General features: G+C 38.0%; 1 protein-coding gene across 1 annotated transcript in view; it reads left to right on the top strand.

The window, feature by feature from the left end:
* Positions 1-1154: 1154 nt before the first annotated feature.
* Positions 1155-17048, top strand: part of CCDC7 (coiled-coil domain containing 7) — an 87084-nt gene continuing 71190 nt past the window's right edge. The window contains exons 1-3 of the mRNA XM_064479558.1: positions 1155-1647; positions 2468-2540; positions 8872-8970. Coding sequence (XP_064335628.1) covers positions 1531-1647; positions 2468-2540; positions 8872-8970 — 289 coding nt within the window. The 5' untranslated portion in view covers positions 1155-1530. The remainder of the gene's footprint in view (positions 1648-2467; positions 2541-8871; positions 8971-17048) is intronic.

Below are 17048 nucleotides of genomic sequence, written 5' to 3'. Positions count from 1 at the left end.
TGCCAGCCATACTCATGCCATTTTTTCCAGACTTCACTGAATCTGACCTCTTTCTCCTTCTTTAGGTAAAGAGTGCTCTAGCCACCTGCTTACAACTTACTGCTCCATGTCTGCCTTTTGTAGCAAATCTCTTGCTCCAGCATGTCTAAGAAATATTCCTCTTTCTGGGCTCTTGTCTCTGGATTGATTATGTGGCTGTCCCATCTACCTGGGAGTCCCAAAGCCAGTGTTTGCCCATTTTGGTAGGTTGGGCTGGATCCCAGAGTTACTGGCTGAAGGGCCGTGGTGGCCTGGGGCTGGTGTCGGCTTGCTGGTGGGTGGGCTGGGTCCTACCACGGCAGGCTGTAGGCTGTGGTGGTCCTGGGGCTGGTATCTGCTCAGTGATGGACAGGGACATGTCCCAAGGTGGCTGTGAGCTCAGGGGGTCTTAAGGCAGCTGGTGGTATGCTCCTGCCTGGAGAGCTTCCTGTTCCTAGGTGTCTGAATTCTGGTGCTGACAGACGGGAGGGTAGGGCTGGGTCCCAGTGCTGGTGAGCTAGAGGCCGTGTTCCAAAGTGGCTCCCGGCACCACCAGTGCCACGTAATGGAATGAGCTCACTCAAACGCCCGCCAATGTCTGTGTCCCCATGGGGGGCTCCGATGCCTCCTGCCTCTGCAAGGCTCTCCAAGATCAGCAGGTGGGTCTGACCCAGGCTCCTTTCAAGTTACTGCTTCTGCCCTGAGTCCTGGGGGCATGAGGTTGTGTGTGTTTCCTTTTAGAGTGGAGTCTATTTCCCGTAGCCCACCGACTCTCCCGAAAGTGAGTCCCACTGGTCTTCAAAGCCACATGCTCTAGGGCTCATCCTCTTGGTGCAGGACCCCTGGGCAGGGGAGCCCGAAGTGGGTTTGGCCCGCTGGCTCCTCCAGGAGAACCTGTGCACACATAGCTGTCTTCCCTGTGTGGCCTGTCTGCTTGGGGTGCACGTCTCCTTTGTACCATGACTCTGCCCTTCCTGCTTAGCTTGTCGTGGTTCGTCCTTTGTGTCTTTAGTGGGTCTTTTGTGTTGATCTTCCTGCTTTTCCCATCAGTAGTTGCTCTGTAAATAGGTATGATTTTGGTGTGCCTGTGAGGGGAGGTGAACTCAGGGTCTCCCATTCTGCATCCTGGCCACGCTGAGCCCGTGTGTGTGTCTGGAAGCCCAGCAGGTGTCTTGGCTTCCTATCCAGCATCACTTCATGTTTGTGTTAATATTCACTAATGAACACCTGTAACTGTGTATTCACTATTCTTATAGATTGTGAACATGAGTCTTCAGTTACAAATAAAAAATGTTCTTCAGATAACCTAATGCAGACGTTTAGTAATTCTAAACCTCAGAGAAGGGAAGAGCTAGCCCTGATACTTCAGATCTTTCACAGATCCTCGAGTCTCAGGACGGATCACATTTTCTGAAGAGTTCAGATGACGTTTTAGCTGATGGAGATCTCTTCCATATACTTTCATCAGAGACCCGTGGTAAATCATTTACAAGAGTATTACCGAGCAAGGAAATGAAAGATTCACAGTCTCCCAGAGCATCACTTCCAGGGAGTGACAGACCAACAGCACCATTCGTCGCCCCCACTGTTGTTATTAAAAGAAAGCCACTGGAGACTGACATCTCAAAGGTGAGACACAGTGCAGTAACTTGGAAGCTATTCATTTTGTGTTGCTAGACCCCTTCAGTGCTGTTGGTAAGTGTTCATTCAAAACATCAGCATTTCTTACTTAAACAGAATAAAACGTTTGCCTTTGGATACAACCTGTGTTACATTTAGGATTTTAAAGTGATATTTGGGAATCAAGGGAATATTTTAAAATAAAAATTGTAATCTGTATCAACAAAGAAGTTGTGGCTTAGAGCTTTAATGATAAATTAAAAGACATACTTTCTGACTGAGACAGGGAAATTTTTATTTCACGTTAATACACAAAAATGAGTTTTCTTTGTTAAGGTATTTGTGAAAGCATAGTCATTTTGAAATAACTTTATATGCCTTAAACGAACCCTAGAAAATTATTAGAATTGCTTTTGTTAAAATAGTGTTTAATTAAGAAATTCTTGGTGTAAAAATTCTGGGAAGAAGAGAAGTGAAACTATGGCCATACATATTTAACATATGGTCACAATGTTTTTACTGTAGAAGTTATTAAAGTGGCCTTATAAAAATAATTTTGTAAAGCCGCTTGAGTTTGTCTAGAGATTGAATCACGTGAAGATATAAATCTAAACTAGAATCATAATAAAAAGTTATTGACACGATTTACTTGGAATGATTTAAGAGGAAGAGCCCAGTAGTGCTCAGGACCCTGCCACACTCCAAGATTCCCAGATGCCAGGAAGAAGTGAAAAGTCAGATGTTTCTGTGATGACAGAGCAGATATCAAAGACGGTAATTAGAGTTCTGAAATGTATAATCTGTGATTATTTTAACTTTTGTTCTTAAGGCTACCATTTCAGAAGAGAATTTACAAAGTAAGACTGAAAAACAGACTTACCAAGAAGAAAGAGAATTGGATGGTAAGATTTCCTGTTTCATAAGATGAAAATGTTAATGATTGTGTGTTCCCATATTATAACTCTAAATAAATGAATCGAGAACATGACTTAAACGGAGAAATAACTTCTTAGACAGTCGTAAGGTAATATACAAGTATATTGACCAGTATATAAAAATTAACCTGCTGAGTTTACATATTACTCAGTCTATCTCCACTAAAATTTATGTAAAAGGGCCTTGATGGCTCTGCCTCAACCAAATGACAGCGTTGAGTGTTATGAGTCCTTAACGTGGTATTACGCCAAAGGCCATCAGGGTACAGCAGGAAAAAAGGTGACTTGAGTAATTACTTGTTTAGCTTGATTCTTTAGGTGTTTTATGTGTAACATATTTTTTAAAATAGTAAATCTGTTCTTTTTTCCAACATACATGGCTTTTCTGACCGACCCTTGTCTGATTGCATTGGCCTGGACTTCCAAACAGAATTAAATGATTGTGATGCAGAGGGAGGGCTGTGCTCTTCTTCTGTGCACTGAAGTGAGAATGCCTTTACCTGCCCCCTAGGATGATTGCTTGTCTGAGATGAATATGTCTTCTTATGGTCAGGACACTTTCTTTTGTTCATGGTTCTTAAATGAATTTTTACCAGTAGTTGAACAGAATTTATAATCAATTGACAAAAAAATTTTTTTCATTGTGGTAAAATATACATAACATAAAGTGACATTTAATCATCTTTAAAGTATACGATTCAGTGGCATTAAGTACATTCACAGCGTTGTGCAGCCGTCACCACATCTGTTTCCACCACTTTCCATCACCCAGTAAGGAACTTGTTGGGCAATGACTACCATGCACGCCTCCATCCAGCCCCCACTCACCTCTAACTTGACTTTCTGTCTCTATGAACTTGCCTGTTATGTTTCATGTAAGTGGAATCATACAATATTTGTCCTTTTGTGTCTGGCCTGTTTCACTTAGCATAATGTTTTCAAGGTTCATCCACATTGAAGCATGTGTCAGAATTTTATCACTTTTTATGGCTGAACAATATTCATTGTGTGTACATACCACATTTTGTTTATCCATTCATCTGCTGATGGACTTTTAGGTTGATTCCCCCTTTTTGGCTATTGTTCATAATGCTGCAATGAACATGGTGTACTGTATCTGTTTAAATCTCTGTTTTCAGTTGTTCAGGTAGGAGTGTAACTACTGGATCATAAGGTAATTCTGTTCGGCTTTTGGAGGACCTGCACAGCTGTTTTCCATAGTGACTGCACCATTGTGTGTTCCAGTAGCAGAGTACAAGGAGTCGCATCCTTGCCAGCACTTGCTTTCCTTTTTCTTTAAGTTGTGGTGATTCTCGTAGGCGTGAAGTGTATCTCACTGTGATTTTGATTCACATTTCTCCGATTACTAAAGATGTTAAGCGTCTTTGTGTGTGCTTGTTGGGAATTTGTTGGTAATCTTTGGCAAAAGATTGGAAAAAATGTCCATAGAACTCCTTGACCCATTTTTTAATTGATTTGTTTGTTTTGCTGAATTGTAGAGGTTCTTTATATATTCTGGATATTAAACCATTTTTGGCTATTAGAGACCCTTTGCAATTGCATATGAATTTTTGAATCAATTTTTTTCCGTTTTTGCAAATAGGCCTTTCAGATTTTGATAAGGAATGCACTCAATCTATAGATGGCCTTGGGAAGTATTGCCGTCTTAATAACACTAGTCTTCCCATCCATGAACCCAGGGTGCCTTTCCATGTATTTAGTTTACTTTAGCAATGTTTGGTAGTTTTCAGTGTACAGTTCTTGTAATTCCTTGGCTAATCGTTTTCCTAAGTATGCTACTCTTTTTGATACTCTAGTAAAGAGAATTTTTTTCTTTATTTTTAGATTACTCATGGCTGACGTTTAGAAATTACAACTGATTTTCCGTGCTCATCTTGTATTCTGAACCTTTGCTGAATTTATTAACTTCAGTGTTTTTATGCAGGGTCTTCGGGGTTTTCTGTACATAGGATCACATTACTGTGAATAGAGATAGTTTCACTTCTTCCTTGCTATGTTGGCTGCCTTTGATTTCCTTTTGTTTTCTCATTGCTCTGGGTAGAACGTCTAGTACAGTGTTGAACAGGGGTGGGAGAAACGGAGGTCTTTGTCTTGTTCCTAGTCTTTGTGGGGAAGTTTTCAGTTTTTCAGCATTGAGTAGGATGTTAGCTGTGGGTTATCATAAATGCCTTTATCATGTTGATATTTTATTCTCAGTGTCCTTTTTTTTTTTTTTAAAAAAAAAAACCTTAACGGGGTGTCAGATTTTGTCAAATGTATCTTCTGCATCATTTGAGATGGTTACATGTTTTTTCCCCTTGCTCTCTTAACGTGGTGTATTACATTGGTTTTCTTATGTTGAAGTGCATTTGCATTCCTCGAGTAGATCTCATTTGGTCTTGGTATATAGTCCATTTAATATGTTACTGGATTTGGTTTTCTGGTATTTTGTTGAGTAGTTTTGCATCTGTCTTTATAAGGGATATTGGTCTGCAATTTTCTTTCTTTTTTTTTTTTAATAGTGTTTTTATCTGGCTTCAGTAACAGGTAATGTTGGACTCCTAGAGTGATTTAGGAAGTTTTCCCTACTACTCTGTCTTTTGAAAGAATTTGAGAAGGATTGGTATTAATTATTCTTTAAGAGTTTGGTAGAATTCACCAGTGAAGCCATCCATTCTTAGACTTTTTTTCATTGGGAAGTTTTTGGCTATTGATTCGGTTCCTTACTAGTTACAGGTATTTTCAGATTTTCTCCTCCTTCATGGTTCAGTCTTAGTAGGTTGCTGTTTCTAAGGATTTGTTCATTACATTTTGATTATTCAATTTGTTGGCATACAATGATTCACAGAGTTGACTTAAAATCTTTTTTGCTTTGTAAAATTTATTCTAGTGTTCTGGCCTGCATTTCTTGTTTTAGCTGTTTGAGTTTTCTCTCTTTTTCCTTAGCTAATCTAGCTAAAAGATCGTCCGTTGTATCCTTATGTTGAATTTGGCTGGCTTGTACCCATTTCCATGAATAGAATAAGGTTTAAGTGATGCCCTGCGCCTTCTGCATGGCTCTTTTGGAATTTGCTCAGTCTTGGCAAGCTCATGTTACAGGAAGGCCACACACAGGTCTTCTGATCAGTAGTCCCAGTTGAGGCAAACATGTGAGTGATGACACTTCTAGCTTACATTGTACTTCCAGTTACAGAAGTTTTATTTTGATTAAGTCCAGTTTATCTGCATTTTCATTAGTCACATGGACTTTTGGTGCCATATGCAAGGAACTATTGCCTAACCTAAGGTTGTAAAAATTTACCCTTATATTTTCTTCTAAGAGTTTCATTATTTTGACTCATATTTATGTGTACAGTCCACTTTGAGTTGTACATAGTGTGACACTGGGATCCACTTCATTCTCTTACATGTGGGTATTTAGTAGTTCCCACCATCATTTGTTGGAAAGACTCATCTCTCCTCACTGATTTTCCTTCATGCCCTTTTGGAAAATCAGTTAATCATAAATAAATGTGAGGGTTTATTTCTGAACTCAGTTCTATTCCATCAGTATCTACGACTGTGCTTATTGCTAATATCACATTATTTTGATTATTATAGTAAGTTTTTAAATTGGGAAGTGGGAGTTCTCCAACTTTCTTCTTCTTCAAGATTGTTTTGGGTATTCTAGGTCCCTTAAATTTCTGTATGAGTTTTAGTATCACCTTACCCTTTTCTGCAAAATAGCCATCTGGGATTTTGCTAGGGATTAAACTGAGTCTGTAGATCATTTGGAGTGTATTGTGATTTTAACAATATTAAGTCTAATGTATCCATAACCAAGGATGTCTTTCATTTTACTGTATCTTATTTAATTACTTTCAGTGATGTTTTGTAGTTTTCAGTGTACAAGTCTTACACTTTTTTGTTAAATATATTAAGTGTTTTACTGATTTTGATAGTATTGAAAATGGGATTATTTTTCTTAATTTTATTTTCCAGTTATTTCTAGTGTATTGAAGTCCAGTTGAGTCAGTATGTTGATCCTATAATCTGAAACCTTTGCTGAATGTATTTATTAAAGTAGATTTTGGGTCTTTTGATTGTGTGTGTATTTCTATTTACAACACCTACGAGAAGAGATAGTTTAATTTTTTTCTTTACAGCATTGCTCTTTTATTTCTTTTTCTTGCCCAGTCGCCCTAGCTAGGAACTCTATTACATTTTGTCTTTTACTCTGTTAATAAGGTTTAGTACATTTAGTGATTTATTTTTGCTTATTAAAGCAACCAAGTGTTTCTGGGGTTGTTAATTTTCTCTATTGTTTTTCTCTTCTCTATTTTACTTATTTCTGCTCTGGTTTTTATTTCTTGCTTCCTTTTGCTTGCTTTGGGTTTAGTTTGTTTGCTGATTGTGGGCTCTCTTGTTTTTCAAAATGAGGTGTTTAGAGCTATACATTTTCCTCTAAGCACCACTTTAACTGTTCCATAAATTTTGGTATATTTTTGTTTTCCTTTATTTCAAACTGTTTTCTAGTTCCCTTGTGATTTCTTCTTTGACCTATTGGTCATTTAGGAGTGTGTTGTTTAATTCTTACTTATTTGTGGATTTCCCTAATCTCTTTCTGTTGCTGACTTCTGATGTCATTCTACAGAGTGTAAGGAACCTACCTCATATGATGTCAATCCTATTCAACTTATTGAGGTTTGATTTATAGCCTAGCATAGTGTGTATCTTGTCAAATGTTCCACATGCATTTGAGAAGAACATGTGTTCAGCTTTTGTTGGAGGGATATAGATATCTGTAGACCTCTGCAGGGCTCTAGTTAATTTATAGTGTTGTTCAGTCATTCTGTCTCCTGCTTGATCTTAGTTGCTTTATCCATTAAATTGGGGGTACTGAAATCTCCAAATAGTATTGTTGAAATGTCTGTCTGTAATTGCGTATGGTGAATCATGAATATCACACATAAGATTTTGGCCTGGAGCCGGACTCCTCAGTACACACACACGCACATTCATACGTATATATACCTACATGCACATATATGCGTATACATATAAATAGCCATGTTTAGAAATCAAGAGTTCTCATGAACATCTTCAGTTCCAGTCCATCCCCTCCGGTCGTGCTTTTCCTTTCCTTTCTTTTGTATGTATATGTCCTTTCTTCCACAGTGCACTGTGCTTGACTCTGAACAACAGCATCACATCTACTCATTTGATGGATCCTATAATGCTGCTAAGTTGTTTCAGAGTTGCTCACCACATAGCCTTAGGAAAACCAACCTGCTGGAAGGATTTCATGACTTTGCCTGCATCTCGCGCTCTTGACTCGGCCAGGCTGTGCGCCAGATTTGTACTCTTGGGTTACTTGAATTAGTGCTTTGTTTGTCCCTTCAGAAGATTTGTTTGTTTATTTATTTTCAGTGTTGCTTCCCTTTTATTATTCTATTGATTTAATTTTATTTTGGGGGGAATATGTACAACATTAACCTACTTCTCAAAGTATAATTATGCAAAAGGTATGTAGTTGCCCCCTCGGTATCCACAGGGGTTGGTTCCAGGACCCTCCTGGGTACCAGTGTCCACAGATGCTCAGGTCTCTTGTGCAGAATGGTGTAGTGTTTGCACAGGACCTGTCCTCATCCTCCATATACTTTATTTTTTTCTCCCATGTACTTTAAATCATCTCTAGATGATAATACCTAAGACAATGTAAATGCTATGCAAATAGTTACAAATACAATGGAAATTTTGTGTTGCCAGCACGTGGCAAATTAAGGTTTTCATTTTTGGAACTTTCTGGAATTTTTTTTCTGGGTATTTGCAATCTGCAGTTGGTTGAATCTGCGGATGTGGAACCTGCAGATGCAGAGGGCAGCTGTCCTTAGAGAAATACCTCCGGCATTCCTTCCCTTCACAGTCCCCAGCCCTCCTGTACCACCCCCTTGAAGGGAACTAAGTATATTACTTTCTGACTTATCTTTCTTGTGTTTCATTTTGTAAAAGTAAATGTCTGTTTCTTTCCATTCCACCCCCCTCCTTTCCCATTTGTTCTTACTCAAAAGATAGCATACTAGGTATCCTCTTTTTCATTTTTTTCACTGCACATTATGTCCTGGAAATGATAAAACAGCTTAAAACACAACTTCATTAGAACTGTTCTCACAATTTTCGTGCCAGATCTAGCATTATGGTAAATTAATTGTAACTATAAAAATGAGACAAAATGCTGCTGTGTACTTGTTTTACATCTAGAGATTTCTCAGTAAATCTGTTTTTCTGTTTAGTGGACTAAATGAGTCTCTTTATGCAGCTCAGGATGAGGAGTCAGATGGCAGCCTTCTGCCTGAGAATGAAGTACTGTCAAAACCTGACACACCAATGTTGAGACAACGAGGAAACAGACGCACTGGTAAGAATGATAATCATGGGTATCTTTAAATTATTTTAAGTTAAGTTTATCAAAAGATCTTTTTTTCCTTTGGATTTCTTTAAATAATGGGTAAAACAACTAAGATCAAGAAGGAAATAGAATAATTGAACAACACTCTAAAAATGTTTGTGCATGTATTTTGTAAACAGTTTACATTTTGATGTTAATCATGAATACCCTAAGATAACTAAAGAACTGACATGGAAGCTTTGGTACCTTTTGTTTGGTATTTGTGTGGTGAGTGTAACAAGACTGTGTGACAAGACTGCCTCCACACACACTCGTGAAAACTACTCACACCAGTTTCCCACTTCACTGTCATGGTCTGTTTAAGTAGATAGTTTGCTGCTGTAGCTTTGCAGTCCTCTTCCTGTAAAGTTGCACAAATTAGAAGACATTTTGGTGATTACTTGGCATATCCAGAAGTTTCATAATAGATCTGTTTTTCTGTTTAGCATTTCTTATAACTGAGCCAAATGATATGCTGTCTGTTAGAGATCAATGGCCTGCGGGCATAGCTTTAATGTTAAGAAGCCAACTTCAAATTAAGAATCTCAGAGCTGCTGGAAGTGACAGTTTCGATAGTAAGTAACTAACTTAAACTCTTGTAAAATTATTTTCAACTAAATTCAGCAGAGCTTTGTTCCATGGTTCATGGATATGTCTCCCACTGTTTTGCCCATTGGTGATTTATCTGTGTGCTCTAAAATTCCTGAGTTAGCTGGGTTAAATTCCCTGCTAAGATTATGGATTTCTCTCTTTCTTCTTATGTTTGGTCAAGTTTTGCTTTCTATCTTATCATACTTCATTATTGACATTTACGTAAATTTAAAATTAATAAGTTTCCTAAAGGACAGACCTTTTCATCCCAGTAAAGGGAACTCCTTGATCATTTTTACAGTTTTTGTTTGTATTTTTTTACTACCATGCTTGCTATTAATGTGGCCCTAACGTCTGGCTGGTTGTTTGCACGACACATTTTTTCTATCCTGTTGCGTTAACCTTTGTGTATCATTACGATTTTTCTGTGTCTCTAGTATATAGTATAGTATATAGTATGTAGTATAGCTTGTACTGTATATTTTTCAAATTCAGCCTGATTCTTGGTCTTTTAATTAGCACTCATAATCACACTTGGTCAAATTTTGATATTCTGAGATTTAAGTTACACCATTTTCTTTGTGCTTCCTGCCTGATAACTTTCTTTTAGTCTTGTTTCTGCTTTTTATTTTTAAATCGTTACATATTTTTTCTTAGACATATCTGGTACCCCCAGTTTAAACTTTATTGTAAAGTGTGACTATGCCAAGAAAACTAGAGAATATCAACCAATATTAAATTATTAGTTAAAGTTTTTTGATATCCCAGAGTATCTAAAAAAATAACAAGGCTGGTTCTGTTTGCTCAAGTGAAAACATATATAGTCACATATGTTTATAGTTAAGTAGGTAGTGTCTTTTAGTAGTTTATTACCACAAAGTATGCTTTGCTTGTATCATTGAACAATGTGAGAAGGTATTGGGTAATTAACATGTGTTGCGTATGGTACTGATACCACACGTCTGGTTCTCTACTTAGTGCATTTAGAAGTCTTCTTACAGCTCAGAGTGTGAGTAAAGTATCAGATGAAAATATTTTGCCTAATACTTGGAGCTGCTAGAAAGAAAAGACTCAGTAGTAAATATGATAATTATAAAAATTATTAATTTATTTTTTAAATTAATTGATTTTAAATCAAGTAAAATTTGAATCATGAATGTATAGCCTGATAACAACCTTATAAACATCACTGTAAAGTTTTTAAAACTTATATTATTTAAATTTTTTATTTCTTGGTATTCTTAAATTTGTTGTTTGTTCTACCATTTACTGAGTGATGCACATTGAATTCTATTGCTATGATTTTGGATTTATCTATTTCTCCTTGTAGTACTGCCTGTGTTATTAGTTGTATACAAATTTTTAAAAGTACATATTTCTGCTGAATTCAATGTTTTATTTATATTAAAGAGACCATCTTAATCTTTGGTAAGGTCCTTGATCTTAAATTCTACTTTGTCTGACATTGACAGAACTATAGAGGATTTATTTTGGTTAATATAGGCATAGCATATCTTTCTTCATATATTTTCTTTCCACCTTTCTGTATTTTGTATTTTCTACATTTCTAAATGTAAACTTTGGTGGTATGTCTTACAAGCAGTTTTTAGTCAGATTGCTTATAAATCCAATGTGACTTTACTTGTTTCTAGAACATGTAATCTGTTTACAATTATTATAACTATTGATTATTTGAATTTAAATATTTTGAAGTAATTTCTGTTTTTTCCCCACTAATCCATTTTTCTTTTTAAAATATGTTGAATCATTATTTTTATTTATTCCAATTTCTAAATCAATTATGTTTTAAAATGTGAAAACTTAAAAAAACTCAGTATGCTTGGAAAAATGAAGTCTGTTTTCAGCTTTCTAAGTGTGTGTATGAAACAGCAATGCCTACTCCTGCTTTCAGTAAAAACACTCTCATGGTTAGTTACACTTCATAGTCTGGACTTACTTTTTAATCATTTAAAAAATTGTGGTCATTTGCTTAAATTACTGTAAAAATGAAAGGAAACTTTGGTGGTTCTTAATAATTCAGAGGCTTCAGAATAAAACAGTTTAATGTTTTAGTGGATCAAAAACTTCTGAAAAAAATGGACATCAGGTAGTTTTAACCTCAAAAATCCCATCTCAAATTAAGAATTGTGGAAGCTCAAAAACTGGTTTTGACAATTTCACTATGATATGTTTACGTGTGGATCTCTTTGATTGCACTTTGAGTTTGTTGAGCTTCTTTATGTGAAGATTAGAGTTTTTCATAATTGGAGAAGTTAATGATTATTATTCTTCACAAATTCTTTCTTCTTTCTTTCCTGTTCCTCTGAGGTGCCCGTTACACATATGTTGGTACTCTTGTTTCCGCCAGTCTCTGAGGCTCTGTGCATTTTTCTTCATCCCTCTCTCTTTCTGACCCTTTGACTGGACAGTCTCAGTTTACCTCTAGTTTCACTGACTTGTTGCCTCTTTAGTCCTGCCTTTGGTTCCCTCTTGGCATTTCAGTCACTGTTCTTTCTGCTCTAGAATTTCTTCTTGATTCTTTAACAGATTTCTGTCATATTATTGATATTCTCTGATGGTGAGATATAATTTTTATACTTTCCTTTAATTTTAGACATGGTTTCTTTTAGTTATTTGAACATATTTATAAAAGCTGGTTAAAAATCTTTCTCTAGTAAGTTCAGTGTTTGGGCTTCCTCACTGAGAGTTTCTGTTGACTGCTTCTCTTCTGTACTGTGTATTGGCTGCTTTGTTTCTTCTCATGCCTCATTTTTTAAATTGAAGACTAGCCATTTTAAATATAATATGCAACTATGGAGATCAGGTTACTCCCCTTCCCCAGGGTTTGGTGTTTTTATTTATTTTATTGCTTAGTGAGTTTATTGGACTAGTCTATAAATTCTGTACAACTGTAGTTGTAAGCCTGTTGATTTACAAGGGAGCAGTGGACCTGGGAAGAGGAGAGTGGAATTAGGGAATAGTCACATGCTGGAAGGCTCACTGGTTTTACCAAGAATCAGTCATTTTAAAAAAATGCTTCTCAGATTACTGCAGGCCTTTATTTAAAACATGGAGTTCTGAAAATGCTGACTTTGTTGGGTTTTGGCCAGTATTTTCTTTGCTTCCACGGAGGAGTAGGTTTCAGTGTTTTTATTCTGCTAATGCATCAGTACTTTGGAGTGTTGCCTTGGATGGTATGAATATTACCATTTTTGATTGTGGTTATCTTTTAGGAAGTTTTTCTTCAGAAATAATTTTAAATTTATAGAAAAGTTAAAATAATTAGTACAAAGAAAACCTGTATGTCCTTCATCTAGATCATTAAAATTTTTTCCATTTGCTTTTTTGTCTTTATCATTTGCTCTTTTATGTAGTATAATCAGTTACGTATGTGTATATAGCATATTTTTTCTGAACTATTTGAAAACAAGTTGCGTACATCATAGCCCTGATACTTCAGCATGTATTTCCTAGGTTTAAGCTTATTTTCTGTATAGCCACGATACAATTTTCAATTGCAGTAAACTTAAGATTAATGTAATACTTTTTTAAACCTACCATTCATAATCCAGCATTTGTCATTTTACCCAATATTATCCTTTATGACATTTTTTTCTTTCCAGTACAGAATCTAGTCTAGTGTCAGGTGTTGCATGTAGTTGTTATGTTTCTAGGCTTCTTCAGTCTAGAATATTTCCTTAGCTTTTCTTTGTTTTTTTTTGACATTAACATTTTTGAAGGATATTGACTAAAGAAAGGGTCCTCATTTTGGACTTGTCTGATGTAATTCTTAGGTCATCACATCCAGCGCTGCACTGTGTATATCCGTCATTAATCTGTGATTTTAATAATGATCACCTGTCAACGTGCTTTCTGATTTCTCTACCTTACTATTTTTTCCTTATCTAGTAATAAGTAATCTATCAAAGATACTTTAAGATCATGCAGATATCCTATTCCCTGTCAAAATTGCCTAGATTCAGGATGTGTCGCAATGCTTCCCTGAACTAATCTCTGCTTTGACGCTTCCACGATGGTGGTTCCCCCACTCCGGCACCACCTCTGTGTTCGAGCAGTTGGCACCTGGTCTGCCCTGCCCTCACCCGCACTTCTTCCTTCCTCCACTTACTGTTTTACTGTCGATGTGAAGCTGTGGATTCTCGTCTTCTCTGCGGTTTTATAGCTCATACTTTTCTTCTTTTTTAGTTCTAAAATTACCCTAGCATTGGCAAGTAGGAATTTATTCAAGATAATTTCTGTGTCCTTATATGACCCCAGTGCTCCTAGTCACTGAGAAACGCCCTGCTATTTAGTATGACAAGATGTCCCTCGCCGACTTGCACGTTTCCTGTCTCATAGCTGACGTCAGCTGTTGTTCCTAGGAGCCTTGATGGTTTTAAGTGGGAAATGTTGTTAGAAACAAAGATCTGATTGTTCCCATGGGGTGTCTTTGAGGTGTTCTGAGCACCCAGACTAGAAAATACACACAAACACTTGCGTATATCCTAACATACATGTACATATTCATGCATACATAGACCTGCACACATACTTGTGCGTACGTGCATGTATGTACACACAGCCATATTTAGAAGTGATGAATTCCTGCAGATGCTTCTGGTTCCAATCCACCCCTCAGGCGTGTCCTTTCCTCCCTCTGTGCACGGCATCCTTTCTTTCATGGTGTAAATCCTAACTCTGTACAACATCCGCCTGTTTACTCGCTTGTCCTGTGTGGCCCTGACGTTGCTTATAACTGATTAGCTCACACCAGTAGGAAAACAAACCAGGTAGAAGAGTCCATGATTTTATTGCTCTTACCAGAGACGGAGATATGACGCTGTGTTCATGAGTTACTTGGATCAGGGCTTGGTTTCTTTTTTAGTTCATTTGGTTCAGTTCTTAAGTTGCTTTCATGTTTAGTGCTCTCTTCACATCCTTGTTAGTATAATTGGGGGGGGGATATGCAGAATATTCACCTACTTCTAAGAGAGACACAGAGAGAGCTAGAGCGCGTGCGCGCACGCACATCCTTTCCTGAACCCCTCCGCCAGCTTCCTCCGTTTGCCTTCTGTTGTGTGGGACTGTCGGTATTGTTTTCTGCTTTATCATTCCTGTTTCATTGTGTAATGTAAGTGCTTCTGTATTTTTCTCAGTTTCCCCCCTAACTTCCCCTCCTTTCTTACTTACCTCAAAGGTATTACACTGGATACCTGCTTTTTCACTTTTATTTTTCACTTGACATTCTCTCTTGGAAATTCTTTCATGTCAGTTTGGGAGAACTTTTTTATTCACTTTATGGCTATGTGTACAGCTGTTTATGTCAGATTATGTACCATTATTTATACCACATCATAGACTATAGTATATATCTTGGGTTATTCAAAGAATAAGTGATGGATATTTTAGGTGGTTTTGAATATTATGCAACTATAAATGATGCTATAATGAGTAACCTTGTGCATATGTGTTTTCATTATTTGGCCTATGATTATATAGTAACAAAGTATGAATAACAAAACATGAGATTTACAGAAATGTGTTCAAAACACTCATTAAAACTTCTCTCGATTTTCATGTCATATCTAGCACTATGGTAATTTATTTTTAACTTTATCAAAATGAAAGATAATTCTGCTGTACACTTGTATGAGGTTGGAGTCTAGGTATTTCATAGTAGATCTGTTTTTTGATTTAGTAGATTCAGTGCATTTCTTTATGTAGGTTATGATGAAGTGTCAGATGAAAAGGATTCAGTAGCAAAAACTCAAATGCCTGTAAAGAAGCAAAGAACTCTCAAGAGTGAAAGACTCTCTAGTAGGTTTAGTGATCATCAATATTATCAGACACATGGTTTGCAAGTGTCTCCCCCTATTCTGTAGGTTGTTTCTTTACTCTCCTGGTTGTTTCCTTGGCTGTGCAGAAGCTGTTTAGTATGATGCAATCATGTTCATTTTGTTTCTGTTAGTTGTATTTTGGGGGTTGTTAAAAAAAAAGATCATAAGTAACTTCACATTATTTTAAATTAAACTCCTCAGAAGATCTTTTTTATTTGCTTCCTGGAGATATATTTCAGCTTATACTTTGTGGAAATTTTACATGTTGATTTGAAGTGTGAGTACCCTAAGATGACCAGAGAACAGAGGTGAAATTACTGATACAGTTTAGTTGGAATTCCTGATCGTAAGACTATTCCACGTTCAGTATCTGTGAAGGGCAATCCCTTAACAGGTGGATAGTTGACTCGCAAAGGGTGTGTGCCTTTCAGCCAGCCCTGGGAGATTCCTGCTGCAAAAGGCCAACAGACCTCTGACCTGTGTCAGTGTCCTTTTGCAGTAGTTCCAGTGGGTGAAGAGATGTTGCTGAGCTCAGTCACCAGCAAGCAGCAGGGGTCAGAGAGGCCCAGGGAAGGCAGCGTGGGTGGCCTATTGGAAGTCCTCTGGAGCGTCTTGCTGGTTGGGTTTCCACTCAGAGGGAACAACCCTTATGCTCACCCCGTCCATGTGAGCCGTCAGGTCCCTGCGGGAAGAACGCAAGTATGTTAGTAGTCAGAGTCCCACCAGCCTTCAGGCTCTGTATAACTTGGGGAAGAGAGGGCCAAGAGATTTGCAGACGTCTCCTCTGGAATAAGATGTTACATTTGCTGTAGGTCACATGGCCTGGAGTTTCACTTGGACATGAGGCCCTTGTCTGTATTAATGGCCCAGCCGCGTTGCCCCATGTGGATGAGCAGGAGTGCAGCCCTGTGGGATGGCGCCTTTGTCTGGGCCCCCCAGAGGGATGCTGTCAGTGTAGTGGAAGGCTAGGAGTCCCTCTGAGTGGGCTTTGTCCATGTCCTGCCCGACTGGCTGAAGACACGCAGATGGGGAACTTAGGGAGCCCTGGGGAAGGACGTTAGTGGCATATTTCAGTTACCCCTACATTAGGGTTCACTGATCCTGTCATGTGCATGAAGAGGGTTGCTGTGTGCCAGGTCTCTTCCTCTTGGGCGACAGCATCCACGGCAGGCACAGCGTTCGTGCCTCCTTGGTACTGGCACTTTGTGCAGCCTTAATCAGCCCCCAGACCGTCGTGCGTAAGCCACGCGGGGCTGCTGAGTGGAGAAATCGTCCATGGAATGTGCTGGCTTCTGTAAGCTCAGCAGCAAGGACACGTTTGTTGTTTACACCCAGGTGGTCAGTATTGCTTTTGGAAGATAGGGGCACTGGATTCTGGTCATTGGGTGGCTGAAGATTCTCCGCCTGTTAACATATCCTAACTTCAGCAAATCCCATCAGAATTTAGAGTGAGTGAGAGTGCTGGGTCACATAAATGGCACATCTCTGCCAAAAGTGCATTCAGTAGTAGAGGCGGTAACAATGGAATGGACCAGAGTCTGGCCGGAGGAGGTTTCTGTCGGTGCTGGTGGCCCCAGATCAGACAGCATGGTTTGTTTTCCCCTCATCCTGTTGTGAGGC

Source organism: Camelus dromedarius, chromosome 26 (genome assembly GCF_036321535.1).
Source record: "Camelus dromedarius isolate mCamDro1 chromosome 26, mCamDro1.pat, whole genome shotgun sequence".
NCBI classification, from domain to species: Eukaryota; Metazoa; Chordata; class Mammalia; order Artiodactyla; family Camelidae; genus Camelus; species Camelus dromedarius.
The sequence above is the reverse complement of the archived record's forward strand: the minus strand, read 5'-3'. Positions and strand labels throughout refer to the sequence as shown.